Below are 18,277 nucleotides of genomic sequence, written 5' to 3'. Positions count from 1 at the left end.
GTAGTTGTTGGAATACTCAATTGTGCTTTTATGATGTCATCTTCAACACCTCCATGATACTCTATCAAATCTTAGATGCTAGATATTGGTGAAATGTTCAGTTCACTGGATAAATCTACTTCATAGGCATTTCTTGAATCGTGCTTCATTAGTATCTTGCAAGATCTAAACTTCATCTTTAATTTGTTATATGTTCCCACTAGAAATCTCTCCTTTCTTACATGAACCATGACTTCATCTCCAATTTGAAATTCCTTATGCCTCATTTTCTCATTTGCCTTTGCCTTGTACTGTGTATTCATTTGAGTAATGTGCTTCCTCACCTCCTTGTGGATGGTCTTCAAGTGTTCTACAAATCTTTAACTTCGAGACTACTTGGCTCCCCTTGGTACAGCTTCTTTAATTCAGAAGCATTTCGAGAACTACTTATATATACTATCTAGAAAGATGATTTACTAGTGCTCCTATTGACATAATTATTGTATGCGAATCCCGCTTGTGGTAAAATCAATTCCCATCCCTTTGATTTATCTCCAACCAAACATCGTAACAAATTTCCCAAACTCTTATTCACCACTTCTATCTGTCCATTAGTTTGTTGATGGTGTGATGAGTTGAACTTCAAATTTGTCTTTAACTTCTTCCATAATGCATGCCAAATGTACCCAACAAACTTAGCGTCTCAATTTGAAACTACGCTCTTCAGTAGACCATGTCGTCTTACCACTTCTCTGAAAAATAATTTTGCCACATGAACAACATCATTAATCATCTTGCAAGGAATGAATTATGTCATCTTTATAAACCTATCAACCACCATAAAAATTGAATCATAGCCTCATTGAGTCCTTGCTAAACCAAGAACAATGTCCATATTGATGTCCTCCCACGACTTCTCCAGTATAGGTAATGACTGATATAACCCTATATTTTATTTTGCTCCTTTTTCCATCTAACATACTCTGCAACTCTGTACAAACTTCTTGACATCTTGCTGCAACTATGGTCATGTTGGCTTCACAAAATTGGGGCAACCCTATGCAATTTTTTTATGGATTCGTACGCACATCCTCTTTGTTTTAATGTGTTGATAAGGTCTCATGGAAAAATTCGTTATACCTAAATTGTACTCTATGTGCTCCTATCTTTGCATTCTTTTTGAAGGTTTCTATCGAGGTAAATCCCAAATTGTTTGCTAGTAAGAGTTTCTCTTCTTTGATTGCAAAAGCTCTATTTTTGACAAACTTTCGATCCTTTTCCTTGTCTCTCTTTGTGTTGTAAATAGTTTTGACATGTTTTTGCCTTAGGTGAATATCCCTTAGGATTCCGCTCGTTTCAAGCTAACTTAGAGGTTAAAATCAGAGTTGTCTAGCTCAAGTTATAAAGGAAAAAGTGGGTTTTTTTTTAGGACTACATATCTCGATTAAAAAACCTCATAAATGTGGACTTTTTATTAGTAAAAGTATGATACAAAATTATATTTAATATTCAATGTGGATTTTGTTATCCATTTTAAAATTTTAACTCATTCTGAGTTGATTTGACCATAGTTTTTAATGTTTTATGAATTTAGCCTATTTCAAGTCTATTTTTCATGTTACTTTATTGAAAACTATAGTTAGATATTCCATATGCGATGCTTCCAAAACAACCACGTTTCTAAGCTTTTCCCCTAGTTAAAGAGTTGGTTTCATGCATGAAAAGAAGAAAGGAAGACAAGAAACAAGCATGATCACAAGATGGAGCCTAGAAGGAGTTGGAATAATGATTACATGCATAGAATGCTTTCAAGCTAAAAAAGGTCAATGAACACTCAACGAAACAATCAAAGATGCATATTCATATTCTAGTTCGAGATCCATCCACCAAACCTGAGCACAACAATCGTAAAACATCGGCCATCTTGTAGCAACATGAAGTACAATAAAACTTGATGTAATAGAATTTGTATCTTGTAAGACACTTAGAATATTATTTGTAATTGGCATATTACATGTGATGGAAAAAACAAAATGTAATTGCATGTGATGGTATCACGTGCAAAGTTGTAACATGTAATCAAGTTGCAATTGCATTAGGCATGAACCTTTGAATAAGTCAGATTAGTTAGTCAAAAGTTTTGTTAGAGAATAAGTCAAGGTGGTTGAAGATTTCCCTTTTTTCATCCACTTTTCTCTCTCCTATTTTCCTATTTAAAGGAGGGGGCTAATTGTAAATAATCATCTTTGGCAAGGAAAGAAAATTCTACCAATTTGTATGCGCACTCTAAGACTTTGTGCTTGAATGTAAATCTAAATTGCTTTCAATAAAAGAGGAAACTTGTTTTCAAATTTTGTGTTGATTAAAAGTGTTATGTGATGACATTTTCTAGATATTGATTGTGAGTTTTGGAGCTTCTCTTTAGAGGGATTTGAATTTGCTTGTGCAGATTTTGAAATGCCCTATTACATTCAGAGCTAATTTGAACTTTTGAAGACTTTGTGCTGCAAGAGGACAAATCGTAATAGGTAGCAGTGGCTATAATCACTTAGAGTGGAAGACTTTGGGCTTCAATTATAAGTGTTTTTATTGAATTTGAGACTAGTGCAAGAGAATTTGGGTTTTTGTTTTTGTTTCACAAAATATAAATAAGTAAATTGCTGCCCCCAGCATTGTTCTTACGTTTGTTCTAGGGCCATCGGTTCTATCATAGCAATGAGACACTTTTTGTTAAGTTGGAAAGTTGTTATATGCAAATCATTCCTAAAAAAAGACGAATTGATTAAGAGAACCATCCTTTTTGTAATTTCAGTTAAGTTCCTATTGAAGGCACCTAAAGTAAGAAGGAAACCTCCCCTATTGCTGAGAGGAGAGAGGAATCTCATGAAATGTTACCTAAAGTCACAATTTTGTAAGTTGTAGTCACTGATGTACTATTCATGTCCTCAGCATGAATAGGTTTTCCTGTTCAATTTGAGAAGGGTCTGTATGAAGACTTTCAGCTTGCACTACAGAAATTTAAGGCAAAGACAAGATCCAAGATTTTGCCAAATTCTTCATATGTCAAATTTTGTTCCTTATTGGCTTGATAACATCCTGGACTTTATAATTTTGAAGGTATCAATGATAAGTTATTTGAGCCCAACCTTACAAGAGTATTCAAAACATTTACAATACTGATTTTTAATCACATCTTTCCATTTATGCAAAGACGTGAATACTTGCAAGCATTAATATATGAACAAGCCACATGCAAAACCCAGATCCACAAATTATCACCATATAATGCCAACTTTAATGGCTACAAATATATAACCTCTGACATTTATTTCCTGCCACGAGCATTACATCTGAGAACACATGACATATTCAAAGCTTCTTCCATCTGGAAAGTCTAAATATGTGGCGGTTCTGCTATATTCATCAGGTTCAACTATCCTCTTTCACTGTCAATAATTCTCCATATTCTCAGCTGGATTATGATTTGCCTTGAATTTTGATAGTGCTAATACCTATTGTCTATGTTTCTGCAGCTGCCCAGATATTTGTCTTGTCGCCATCTCAAAAAACGAAGGTCATGACCGCTTGGGATGTATTCCTATTCCATCACATCATGAACTAATTTGAGCACCAACCCAACACAAAACCAAACAAATTGCCGAAAGGCTTCTCCAGGCAATGAAACGTCTTCTTGAACATCTAACGCCAAACTATACTCTTCAATTATCGGATGCCTCCGCATGACAATCCTTGAGTATTACACCTAATGAGAGTAAAAGATATTGATTCAATTGCCTTATATTATTTTCCATACAAAAATTATTCAACACGATAGTAATCTTGCTCTTATTATTTGTCCAATCAGAGTTCCGATAATATGTTTGCTCATAGTTTGGCCATTGTTTTCCTGTACGAATCTTACCCACATGAATTTATATTTTACTTTTTGAAACAATGCTTTTCAAACGCTGGTGAAAGCCAATTGTCATCAAGATCCTTCTTTGTTGGTTTGCTTGATAGCCATGGAAAAACAATTTCTTAATATAAAATTTCAAAGGCGGAGATTGCTCTTGTGGCTAAATCATATTTGTTAATGAAGTTTGTACAAATTTTGCACCCAACAATTTTCAAAATATGAACTCTTGACTATTTGACAATGGAACTTTTAATTTTGCAGATATCTAAATCACTACAATTTTGTCTTGAAAAGAACGCTTTGATTAAACTTCTGTAAAAAATTCTTATTTCTACACAACTCCACATGATGGCAAGATACTCTAATACCAATTGTAATGTCCCCTATTGGGACTTCATTGCTTTATTTTTATTCCCTATTTGTACACTAGTTCCATGTACTTTCTCTCTATGTTTCCATATTCCTGAATGCCCATTTCTTAACGTTAATGTTCTCTATATATAGTTTTATTCTCAACAGTCATGACTTTTCATAATTGATAATATCTTGTTAATAATTATTTTATATTAATAAGATATAAATTATACTAATTATTATTATTTTTTTATTAATATTTTTTTAATAATAATATTATTATATATAGGGCATAATATTTTCAGTTATATATTATGAATATTTAACTAAATATTTAATTCTCAATATTTTGATAAATTATTATTATTTAGTTTATTTATCAATACCCTATTTCGACAAGATATCACATAACCTATGGTTCTTCAATCAGATACTTGATGATTGGTTTTCCAAAAATATATGAAGTAATGATATGACTGAATGCAATACAAATATGTATGTGTATGTACATCAAAATAAATAGAGGCCGATATGCACACATACATATATACATATCATGAAATCAATCATCATTTTAATATTTAACCGAAGCTACCATTTACACAACACTCCCTCTTAGCTAGGGAAGATAAATTTAGATCAAGTATAGATCACAACAATAGGCCCATTTTTATTTAGTCTTCGTAGTTTGTGTCGTCGTCCGCTAACTTTGCACACCCTTGGAAAGCTTTTCCCGATGGCTATTTAAGCGCGGCTTGTAGTCAGTTCGTAGCATGCTTTTGGATTTCATTTCACAGTACTGCGGATTCCAGTCGGAGTTCGGCATTGTTCACCATTTCGAAAGTGAAAGACCTTCCCTATTTGGCTTTCACGGTTTCAGTGGGATTCAACCCTCACCCTATTCCGTCAATGTTCAACTGGTCTGTATCCGGCAATTGGAGTGCTCATTTTATTTGCAAATTCGTGTCCGAATCAATCTGGTGAATGTGCTACTCTTGTTCGGGTATGATTTAGTGTTACGCCATTAATGTACTGTGTTCTGTGTTCACTGAACGGATTTCATTCCGAAACAACACCTCTTAATATCCTTGCTGGGTATCCTGTTATTGTACCGTACGACATTTCCTGTTATATCACTGCACGACACCTCCTTTATATTTCTGTACGGCTATCTTTTGCACCGTACTGACTTCTTCCCCTTCCGTATGGCTCATCACGTACGGCTTACTTAGTCTTCATACGGCATCCATTCTCGTGCTACCTTCACTTGGCCACCATACGGCCTCTGCATTCCATTCTTCTCACCGTACGGCTCACAATCTACCACTCCTGTACGGCCATCAATCCCCACACAGCCATACAACTATTTGGCCTTCAAATCCATACGCCTGTTCATTCCTAACGCCTGTGCATCCGAACAATTTCCAGACACAGTTGGACGGAGGAACATTACAGTCAAATCTCCTGTGTGCTGTCGTACGACTATCATAGAGTGTTCTCCTACATTCCGTAGGGACATCCTAGGGCAGTGTATGCATTCAATTTTGAAGCTCGATTCTGGCCATTGATAGCCCGAGAACATTACAGTGGTATCAGAGCACTCTGATCTTGTCAACCTGTGGATGGTGAATGAGAGTTTATAGCCGAAAGAGAAGGACACATTCTGTTGATCAAATGGTTGACGAACGGGAACCAATGGGCGCCGAACTTGTGGCACTTCTGAGGAACTTGCCCGAAATCAGGCTCAGATCACTGATACACAGCGGCTCATGGAAGGAACTCTCAAGAAGTTGGCAGAAAACAAAATATCTGGAGAACAGAATGGGCACAGCGCGAACTCAGTGGCGGGCAAATCACACCCTCACCCAACACGCTCTCGACCTTTCATGTCGACTTTCCCACCACGGACAGAGACACATCATGGAGAAAGACTTCCAACCTTCAAAGAAATAAGGGAGGATTGGAGGAATCCAAACTTGGAAGACATTTCCTACAAGGATTACACAGATCTAAGGATGAGATACGCCGGAGGTGGTAATAGAGGAGGATACTTTAACGATGATTTGAGGAGAAAATTAAGGTGAACCTGTCTCCATTTGATGGTTCGGGCTCCATTTTAGCATAGGCATGGGTGATGAAAGCCGACACCTACTTCTAGCTAAATCCTATGCCTGAAGAAGAAGCGATCAAATTTGCCGCGTTGCACTTGGAGGGCATTGCACACGAATGGTGGCACCACGGCACAATCACACTAGGGCATGATCAAATTAAGACCTATGTGGAGTTTACGGAGAGATTAATAGAACGATTTGATGGAAAAGACCTCGAGCTCAATTTCAAAGATATGGCGCAACTGAGGCAAATTGGATCAGTAGATCAGTTCATTGCAGAATTTCAGAGACTTTCCGTGTTGGTTACGGACATCTCCAAGAGAAGGCGGGTCGTGCTCTTTATGGACAGGTTGGCAGAACCACTGAAGGGTTGGGTGAAGGGATTCAATCCGTCAACCCTGTCGGAAGCAATCAGTAAGGCACAAAGCATGGCATCGTTGTCGACATCATCCTCATCCTCCCGCAGTCGCTCACATCCGAAACCGCCAACGCTTCCGAGAGACAAACCTCCTCCCAAGAAGCCATCATTAGATGATGCATCCCGACAAGAACTCCGAAGGAAGAAATTGTGTTTCAATTGCAAGGGGCCTTGGTAGCCTGGCCACCGATGCCTTGGGAAGGGGAAGATCCATTACATTGAGGTAATGTCAGATGAAGAGGACGAACAAGAACAAGAGGAAATGCTAGTGGAAGATATCCAACCTAGCGGTCACACCAACATGGCCAACTTAAACTGTACGGGGAGGATTGCCGCCTTGGTACAATGCGGAGGATCCATTGCTTTGGCTGGCAATCCGAGGTGCACAATTTTCCGTGTGTGGGGTACCCTTCAGGGACACAGAGTCACAGTGATGTTGGATAGCGGAACTACTTTGAACTTCATAACTCCTCCTTGGTAAAGCAAAGAAATCTCCCGACGTAAGCGCACGCAAGCTTTCAAGTCAAGGTTGCTGGAGGGACTTTCCTGCCCTACACGCACCTTGTTCCTCAGCTAAGCATCACGATGGCAAATCACACGGTGATGGAGGACTTTTTCATAGTGAACCTCGTTGACATGGAAGTCATTCTTGGCATACAATGGATGGAGACGCTCAATGAGTACACGCAGAGTTTCAAGCGAATGGAATTCACTTTCGTGGTTGACAGGAAGGTGCTCCTTCGAGGGATGGCAAATGAAGGTCCAAAGGAAGTTTCCGCGCATCGGATGGAGGCAGTCTTGCGGCACAATGAACTTGAGTGGGCTGCGCATCGTTTTATCTTAGCTGAACCAATGAAGGGGCACCAAACACCTCCACAACATGATGAACTTCAGGATATTTTAAGTAAGCATGAAAAAGTTTTCATGGATATCCCACCTAGCATACCACCGCATCGAGGGTTTGAACACACAATAGAGTTGGACTCTGGGGCAAAACCAGTCATAACCACACCGTACCACCACTCCAAGAAATTCAAGGATGAGATCGAACGAACAATTCAGGAGTTGCTTGAGAAAGGATGGATTCGTCGCAGTTCTAGCCCGTTCGTGTCATCCGTGGTGTTGGTCAAAAAGGACGGAATGATGCACATGTGTGTGGACTATCGCACGCTGAACAAACGGACAATAAAGAACAGGTACCCCATCTCGAGGATAGATGAGCTATTGAATGAACTACATAGCGCGGTCTATTTTTCAAAAATAGATCTCCGTTTCGGACACCATCAAATTCAAATGAGGGAAGAAGATGTGGAGAAAACAGCCTTCCGCTGCCACTACGGACACTATGAGTTCTTGGTCATGTCGTTCGGTCTAACCAACACACCTGCCACATTTCAGTTGTGCATGAACCGCATCTTCAACGGACAGTTGCGTAAGTATCTATTGGTATTCCTTGACGATCTTCTTATTTATAGCAGGACATGGGAGGAGCATCTGAAGCCTCTGAATGAAGTCCTCAGTATCATGGAGGAACATTCCCTGTTCGCCAAACAGTCCAAATGTGAGTTTGGTATGATAAAGATATTGTACTTGGGGCATATCGTCAGTCAATACAGGGTTCAAGTGCATCAAGAGAAGATTCAGGCTATCCTCGACTGGCCTCTCCCAAAATCACTCACGAATCTGCGAGGGTTCTTCGGATTGTGTAGTTACTACAGAAGATTCGTCAACGGGTTTTCTCAGCTTAGTGTGCCTTTAACGGATCTAACAAAGAAAGGGGCTTTCCAGTGGAACAAGGAAGCACGACTCATATTTGATAAGTTAAAAGAGGCCATGAGCACTTGCCTAGTTCTGGCACTGCCTGACTTCACCCGACTGTTCATTGTGGAATGCAACGTGTCCGAGGAAGGCATTGGAGCGATTTTGATGTAGGACAGACACCCCATCGTCTATAAGAGCTGGAAGCTTATACCAACAGAGTGCTTGTATTCTATTTATGATAAATAAATGTTGGCCATCGTACATGCATTGACCAAGTTCCGACAATATCTGGTTGGTGCCAAGTTTGTTGTCCGTACAAATCACAATAGCCTGAGATATTTCCTAGAGCAACGGGACCTGAACGAACGGCAACAAAAGTGGGTAAGCAAAGTTCAGTCTTTTGATTTTGACATTGAATATGTAAAAGGGATGAACAATGTTGTTGTAGATGCCTTGTCCAAAAGACCCACGATCTACTCTCTAGACTGGATCTCAGCTGACTGGAAGGCGCAACTGTTGGTAGAATACTCCAAGAAAACATTTGCTTGTGAGATAATGGATGGCCACATCCATGATGATCAGTACAGAGTGGTGGATGATATCATCTACTATAAAGACCAGATATACCTGGTACCAGAATCCAAACTGAAGCAAAAGATCCTGAAGGAAGTGCACAACTCCCTTTTGGCTAGACATCCAAGCTTCCTTAAAACCTACAGAAGTGTTCGGGAGAGATTTTCATGGAAGGGACTGAAAGGGATGTGTTGCAACATGTCAGAGAATGTACGGTTTGCCAACAAAACAAGTCCGAACACACTCCTACCGGACTGTTACAGCCTTTGTCGATTCCCAAACATAAGTGGGAAAGCATATCAATGGACTTCATAACAGGTCTCCCCAAGGTGAATGGAAAGAACTGCATCTTCGTGGTGGTTAACAGACTGACAAAGTATGCTCACTTCTTCACCATTCCCTTGGACCTCCAGGTTGCACAAGTTGCCGAACTGTTTTTCCGAGAAGTCTTTCGCCTACATGGGTTACCTCGAAACATTGTTAGTGATCAGGCTGGTCGATTTGTTAGTATCTTCTGGACAGAATTGTTTCAGATGGCAGGGACTAAATTATCACCAAGCACAAGCTACCACCCATAGACGGATGGCCAAACTGAAATTGTGAACAAATGGCTCGAAGGCTACTTAAAGAACTACATCTCGGCACAACAACGCGCGTGGGTGAAATGGATCCATCTTGGGGAGTACTGCTACAATACCACGTATCACATGTCGATCGGGATGGCGCCATTCAAAGCTCTGTATGGGCACGAACCACTCTCCTTCATCGATACAGTTCTGGGTGATAGTCGTGCTCCAAGGGTGAAGCATTGGCTTCAGGAAGAACAGGACATTCTACGGAGCTTGGAAGAAAACCTGCAGCAGGCACAAAACCGACAGGTGTACACCAACAGACATCAGATAGAGAGGAGTTTTGAAGTGGGGGATCTGGTCTATCTCTGGCTTCAACCATACCGACAATCTTCATTAAAGGGAACAGGGAAGGAGAAATTGAAGCCACAGTTTTATGGTCCCTACCATGTGATCCGTCACATTGGTGAGGTAGTGTACATACTGGAGCTTCCAGAGGGTAGCCGCATTCACAATGTCTTCCATGTTTCCTATCTGAAGAAGGCTATTAGGCAAAACATCACCGTCACTATCGATCTTCCGCCACTCAATGAGGAAGGAAAACTCATTTTGGAACCTGCTGAAATTCTCAAAGTGCGTGAAAAGGTCTTGCGGAACCGAACTGTCAGGGAGTACTTGTTACGTTGGCGACATCTACCGCTGGACGACGCAACGTGGGAAGGCGAACACATCCTCCAGCACCCAACACTGCACTTGCTTGAGGACAAGCAAATTTTGGGATAGGACTGTAATGACCCCGTCATAAAATAAATGTACTCATTTAATCTTTGTAACAGGCCGATTGATTTATTTTATCTCGGACCCATTTTTATTTAGTCTTTGTAGTTTGTGTCACCATCAGCTAAGTTTGTACACCCTCGGAAAGCTTTTCCCGATGAGTATTTAAGCACGGCTTGTAGTCAGTTCGTAGTCATGCTTTTTTATTTCATTTCATAGTACTACAGATTCCTGTCGGAGTCGGCATTGTTCACCAGTTCGGAAGTGAAAGACCTTCCCTATTTGGCTTTCACGGTTTCAGTGGGATTCAACCCTCACTCTATTCCATCGATGTTCAACTGGTCTGTATCCGGCAATTGGAGTGCTCATTTTATTTGCAAATTCGTGTTCGAATCAATCTGGTGAATGTCCTACTCTTGTTCGGGTATGATTTAGTGTTACGCCATTAATGTACTGTGTTCTATGTTAACTGAATGACTTTCATTCTGAAACAACACCTCTTAATATCCTTGCTTGGTATCCTATTATTGTACCGTACGAAATTTCCTGTTATATCACTGTACGACACCTCCTTTATATTTTCGTACAGCCTTTTTTGGCCACTGTATGACTATCTTTTGCACCGTACGGCCAAGTTTATATCTTGTACAGTAGTTCAGCATCACCCCTCTTCCACTGTACTGACTTCTCCCCCTTCCATACGACTCATCACGTACGGCCTACTTAGTCTTCTTACAACATCCTTCCTCGTGCTACCTTCACTTGGCCACCTTAGGGCCTCTGCATTCCATTCTTCTCACCGTATAGCTCGCAATCTACCACCCCTGTGTGGCCATCAATCCCCACACAGCCGTACAGCTATCTGGCCTTCAAATCCATACGCCTGTTCATTCCTGATGCCTGTGCATCCGAACAATTTCCAAACACAGTTGGACGGAGGAACATTACAGTCAAATCTCCTATGTGCTGCCGTACGGCTATCACAGAGTGTTCTACATTCCGTATAGACATCCTAGGGCAGTGTATGCATTCAATTTTGAAGTTCGATTCTGGCCATTGCTAGCCCAAGAACATTATAGATATCACAACTCACATGTTTTCATGAATTGATAGAAATATCAAGCCGAAACTCTCAGCGAGTGGCTATAAGATACACAGCTATTTTTTAATTTAAAAACATTGAAGGCAAACATAAACATCCTTCATAACCTTAAAAAGTACTACGTTTACTTAGTAGTACCACTAACCAGAAGTGGATATTCACGCCAATCAATAGGAAAAAAACACAAGCTTGCAGGAGTTTTGCAGAAGCCTGGGATAAACAAGATAAACAAGTTTGGAAAAAAAATGTTGAATGTGGAAACTTAGGTTTGGAAACATTCTAGGGTTATCTTAAGCCCAAATGAAAGAAAAGAAAGAAGAATGGAATGAAAGAAAAGAAAGAATGGGTTATATACCAAAATAAGAGAATTTTGAGAGTTTTAACTTTGATTAAATCTACCAAATTAAACTCATTTATAAATAACATATTTTTATCTAAATTCTAGATTTAAAAAAAAAGAAAAATTTATTATTTTATTTATTATTTTTATGCACACTTATTTCAATTTATTTAGAATTTAAATTAAAAAATTATTAAAGTTTGTAAAGTAAATAACTTAATAATTATATTATGATTAAGGTAAATATGAAAAAAAAAATCCATTTAATAAGTCGAACAATTTCACTGAATTAGTCAATCTTATTCTTATGCCTTTTGTATTTATTAACCTTGTGCAACTGTTCTCCCAGTCAGGCTTTTATGTAATATGTCAGAGTAGAAATATCTTTTGAACAAGTTTTTCTGAACAATTTTTAAATGATTATAATTTTTCCTATCCTTACAGATAAAGATGTATCTACAGGTTGTTGATTCTGTTGATTCTCCTGCAGAGTCTGATGATGAAAATGTTTTTATGAGTAAAGATGAGGTCATTGAAACAAATCGAGGAGTGCACAGTAGTAGCGATGCAAGTGGCACTGATTTTGATGAAGAGAGGAAAAGGTAATCTGCTTTCAGAAATTTTTACTTGCCAGTTAAAAGATAATTATACTCAAATAAAGCAACATGAACAAAAACTACATAACAGCACACATCCCAATCAGCTGGTCAAACTCAGAGTTAGAGCCCATTATATTATTGACCAAATGTGAACATACTCACATAGAAAGTTAGTAGTATCCAAGTATATATAAATTGTGGGAAATTGTGGCCATCTGTTCAAGGAAGCATGCTACAAATGAAGAATTTTACTTGATCTTACATTTTGTTATTTTGAAATATAAGTTTTTATTGTTAAATGATAAATTTCCCATTGACCTACTTTTACGAAAATGAACGCTAATACTACATGAAAGGGTGTGCCAAATAAATTCTGATGACACAGCACGACTGAGTGAAAGTGCCAACAAATGAGCATTTGAGCAACATATATTGTCATAATTAACAAAAATATCCAATGTGGCTGTGACAAAATCCATGGCTTCAGGCACAGTTAATGCAGAAAACTCCGGTCTATATTTTATTCAAAATTCTCTAATCTGGATTGCACCAGCTCTGGGAAGCAGCAGCTTGTTTTCGCAATTTAAGACAGAATGTTCAGCCCATGGTATCAGCATAAATTCAACATCGTAAGAAACTGAATTAAGATGCATTGAATTCTGAATTCTGTAAGTATAGATTCCATCTTATGATTTGTTCTAACAGGAGAGAATGGGCTCATCATTCTTGTCCGTGTCTTATGTTTTACCCTTATAGAAAGCAACCTATTTATTGCTATGGTTTCTGTGCTGAATTTATAGCTGGAACCCATACTCCCTATTGTCTTCAATTGTCAGCGTATACTTTCAGCAACGGTGTTTTGACCAGCATCCAAGAACATTGCTGATTTCTACTTCTGAGTTACACCAATGTACTCTCGAATAAGTATACAACCTACGGTAAAATGCATTATCTAAGTATGTTTATTACAAACAATAGGCAGGGACTTTAGCTCTACAAGAGCTCTTGTTTATTAATGGGAGTTTGAAACAAGTTTTAAATCCTTAAAATCTCTGAATTTTTGGGGTTTTCAATTTGCCAAATATGTGCCAAGTCTGGGCACCCAGTCTCAGTCTGAGTTTGACTCCAAAATCAGCTTGCCCAGTCCGAGGTAATTTTGAGTCTTGTAACACTGGATCAAACTCCTTTTCAATCTATTACTATTTACTCTTTGAATAATTCCAATCACTGCAATAAATGTCCTCATAAGCCCGCTCAAAACTACTTCTTGTTTGCTCCCTAGGGTTTCTAGATTTGCTCTTTGTTTGATAGTATGAATTATGTAAACCATGTCTGTTTTGACCAAAAAGTTTAATCAAAAAATTCTGTCTAGTCAAACTTCTTTGAACTGATATGTGAACCAAATTTTGATTAAATTCTAACCCAGAAGACTTAACTTATATAAGCCAATTTGTGCTATGGAATATCTAAGTCAGTCAGTGCCATCGCAAATTCCTTAAAAATGGATGTATTCAAATTATGAATAACACAACTTTCTTAACTGGAAACAAATTATATGGTTTGCAAAACTTTGGCATACAGAAAAATTGAATGAATCCAGAAAAACTTGTTTGGTACTTGCAAAATTCTCAATAGTATCGAACCAAAAGGGAAGGAACTAAATGCCCTTTCAGGATAATGTTTCAGACATGAACAGAAAATATTCAATCACTATTTAAATTCATAAGCACAAACTTTTTAGAACACTACATAAGATAACAAATTGAAACGTTATCCATCGAGCCAGCTCTTTGCAAGAGCATGCTGAAATAGGCTAAATGGAGATTATAAGAGAGAAAATTACTGTTAGACTCGATCATCAACAGAAATCTGTATAAATTGAGTGCTGCTAAAACCTGCAAAAACAATTATAGTTAATCAGATAATTTAAGTCATTGAATCCCATGGTAAACATAATCATGGAAATATTATTATCAAAATTTTAACTCCTATTTCTATTTAGAAGACAAAAAATGAATAATTATGGCATATTAAAAGTGACCTTGCGGTCCCTACTCCTGTGACTAGTATAATTTGCACATGTTACCTGAGTGCAAGTTTCTTTCATTTGCCAAATAATGGTTATCAATGAAATTTGCAGTATAAAATTAAATTTTCAACCCAAGGTTTGAGTAAGCTTAATTACTGTCATAAAGCTGCACCATTTGAAAATATCCAAGGAAAAAGCAGATTGATATCAGAAGGGGAAAGGACGATTGAACTAGATGAAAACCAAAAGACAATGGCATCTCACTCTGTAAGTTCAGGGCTTTAGAGATAAAGATAAATCTCTAAAGTAGAAATTTGATCCAAATAGTGGTTACCAGGAAAAGGAAGCAGAAATGGAATAGAGTGATAGTATCAGAAGAACCAAGTTCTAAATCAGATACCTTGAGGAGATATTAATCACTTCATCTGTAAATCCCTAAAATCTTTTGGCAAATGATGAGGTTGCAGGATATTAGGAATGATAACAAAGCTATGACCAAAAAAATGTTGAATTAAATTTCACAAAGGAAGATATGAAAATAACTCTGAAGAATTAATAGTTTAAAATTTGCTTTGTCTAATGAATTTTTATACTATTATTACACATATTTATTTACTCTAATTGTGGGTCTCCTTATTGGCAAGGCATTATAGATGTCGTAACCATTTGTGGTGCGGGGTTTATATCCCTTACTGATGTTGAGTTAAGTGACCCATTTTTGTTTAAAATGGTTGAAGATATAAAAGTTGAATTAGAGGACCACCGAGTGTTTTGGAGCAAAAAGTGTTGCACCATCACGATAGATGGTTCAACCGATAGAAGGAATTGGACACTCCTAAATTTTCTTAATTTTTGCGGAGGTGATTGATCATTGTACTTCCCTAAATGCATTGAAAATTTTGAATTTGATTCAATGATTAATATTAATATTTTGTAATTTATTTATTGATTGATCAATATTTTGCTTTATTTTCAGAATCCACTATGTTTATTAAGTCTATTGATGCTTCCTCAAGTTTAAAAAATGTCACATACTTATGTGAGGCTGTTGAGGAAGTCATATGTGAGGTGGAGGAGGAAAATGTAGTTCAAGTGGTGATGGACAACACAGCAAGTTCTGTTGTTGTAGGTAGACTTTTTGATGGAAAAAGACCCAAACATTTTTTGGTCTCTATTTGCAGCTCATTGCTTGACCTCATATTGGAGGATATTGGCAAGCTTGAATGGGTCAAAACATGTGTTGATAAGGCGAAAAAATATTTGCAAGTTTATCTATAATCGTGCATTGGTCCTTAGCATTATGAGACAATATACAACGCAAAAGGAGTTGGCTCGTTCTGGTATCACAAGATTCACGTCAAATTTTATCGCATTAAGATCCTTGATGAAGTCAAAGGCATCTTTGAAGTGCATGTTTGTTGCTGAGGAGTGGACTTCCTCAACTTGTGCTATGACCACTGCAAGGATCAATGTGGAGATTGCATTTTTGGTGAGGCAGGTTTTTAGATCACTTATGTTGAGATTGTGCATGTAATTTTTTTACAAATTCCACATTATGTTTTCATATTTACTTTTAACTTATATGCATATTTTTCTTTTGTTTGCAACTTCGCAATTTAGCTTATTTTCATTCCCATTGAAGTGTTACTATTTCACAATATTTGCAGGCCACTAAACCCTTGATAGTTCTCCTATGAGTTGTTGTTGGAAAGAAGTCCACTATGGGCTACATATTTGAGGGCGTGGATAGGGCCAAAGAGGCCATTAGATTTGTATGTAGAGAAGATGAAAGAACCATCCCATTTGGGTGATAGTGAAGAGGATACGATCATACTGAGAGGGAGGGGGGTGAATTAGTATATAAACAACTTTGTCAATTTAAAACTTTTTATCCAAACAATTGCTTTAATAACTTTGTATGTTGTAATCGATAATTATGCACATGAACACAATGACACAAGATTTCCGTGGAAACCCAATGTGGGAGAAAACCACGACAAATAATTGCTTTTATATAAAATTGCTCTTTTACAAAAATTTGTAGGCTCCAACCTACCAAAGGCTCCAAAGGCTTTGACCTCAAACTTCTCTCTCACAAAGAAGAAAGCATTTCAAGGAATTTAACCTCAAACTTCTCTCTTATAGAGAAGAACTCATTAAAGTGCATCTCAAGTAATTATTGATGTTGAGTCTCCCTCTCAATAAGGGCTTCGACCAATAACTCCAAACTTGTCTTCAATAATATATAAACTTCAATTTGACAGAAGGCTTAGAGAAAATATCAGTTGTCAGATGTTCAGTGACTCTAAATGAATAACATACCAAGTATCCATTATGGTTTAGGCATTCGGATAAAGACCTTTCAGTTTGCACATATGGAGCTTCATCTCATGAATCGTAGTCCTCTGACTACTACAGTTTCTTGATCACAAGAGAATCAATCTCAACATGGTCTACTCCATCTAAATCAATATGACCAAGATCCTCAAAAGTTGACTGAAGTATATCCTCTATCTGCTCTGATACCATATTAAGGTGTCAATGTTGCAACTGTAATAACACTTCCTATGATTTTTGGGTGTTCCAAATGTAGCAATCTCTCTCGTATTTATATTGTGGATGAGACAAGGAGAGACATGTCCCATCAAAGGACATGTCTATTCATTAACACATAGTATTTCATTATTTATGATTAGTAATTATTAGACAATTGTTAATTATATATGTGTGTGTGTGTGTATACATTAATTGTCTAATGACTACTAATCATAATGATTAACTAGTAATCATAACAATGCATCTCATGGTTAAATCAACCCGATTGAAGCTACAACATTAACACATAGAACATTTCAATAGTCAAATTCAATGCTCAACTATTTGGAATTATTGTTAATATGCATGTAACATTAAAATAAGAACATTAAAAATTGAGATACACCCAAGAACATAATTCGAAATTCATTGTCAACAACAATAAGAGAAACAACCCACCTTCCAAATTGAAATGCAGTACTATCATTAATCTTAAAACTACACCTCAAACTCATTGTAACTAAACTAATATTAATAGAGCAAGAGCTTGTCCTGCTCACGTACTTGACGTACTACCATTATTGTCAGTCGTTATTGATCTTGTTTGCACAAAAATAGAGAAGTGTATGTTATCAAATAGGACTTTGTTAGAAATGTACATCTTTTGTACGTTGTTTCTATCTTCAATCTTCTGTATGGAGTTAAAAATGAGAAACCCTGACTATGCATATTTCCATGGAAATATTTATTTGTCCACATTTCTAAAGGCAAGTTTACTAATTTCTAGAGGCAAAACCACATTGCAGGCATTAGGAAGCATGATTCAAATCATAGTTCCAAGACTTTGTGACTCAGAGCAGGACTTGCTGAGTCCAAGCTAGATTCCATCAAAACGAGGCAGATTGCCTCTGGCCTCGGACTTGGCAAAGTCACCATGGACTCACGAAGTCCCGAGCTTTGGGCTCTCTCCGACATCAGGACTCATAAAGTGCAAAAAATAATAAAATTAAAGGGTTAAGTGAATTGTTTGTGCTTTGTATAACATCTATTTTACCTAAAAAGGTCATTCCATCCTTTGTTAATGCTTGTGATAGAGAGAAAAGAGTTAGAGAAGAGTATTAGGGTTTTGAGAGAGAAATTAGCAAACCCGTTGGCTCTCCCATATTGATTGCTAATTGTTTGTACAACTTTGTAGCTTGCACTTAAGTATTGAG

At 37.6% G+C, this 18,277-nt stretch overlaps 1 protein-coding gene across 3 annotated transcripts in view; it reads right to left on the bottom strand.

The window, feature by feature from the left end:
* Window positions 1-18,277, bottom strand: part of ALF4 (aberrant root formation protein) — a 157,026-nt gene that overhangs the window by 20,413 nt on the left and 118,336 nt on the right. For 2 of the 3 annotated variants that reach the window (XM_089815167.1, XM_089815168.1), the window contains one exon: window positions 14,343-14,394. The exons of the other annotated variant lie outside the window; for it this stretch is intronic. In XM_089815167.1, coding sequence (XP_089671293.1) covers window positions 14,343-14,394 — 52 coding nt within the window. The remainder of the gene's footprint in view (window positions 1-14,342; window positions 14,395-18,277) is intronic. 3 annotated transcript variants of the gene reach the window in all.

Source organism: Cupressus sempervirens, chromosome 2 (assembly GCF_028749045.1).
Source record: "Cupressus sempervirens isolate cs-2001-9-10 chromosome 2, ASM2874904v1, whole genome shotgun sequence".
Lineage (NCBI taxonomy): Eukaryota > Viridiplantae > Streptophyta > Pinopsida > Cupressales > Cupressaceae > Cupressus > Cupressus sempervirens.
The sequence above is the reverse complement of the archived record's forward strand: the minus strand, read 5'-3'. Positions and strand labels throughout refer to the sequence as shown.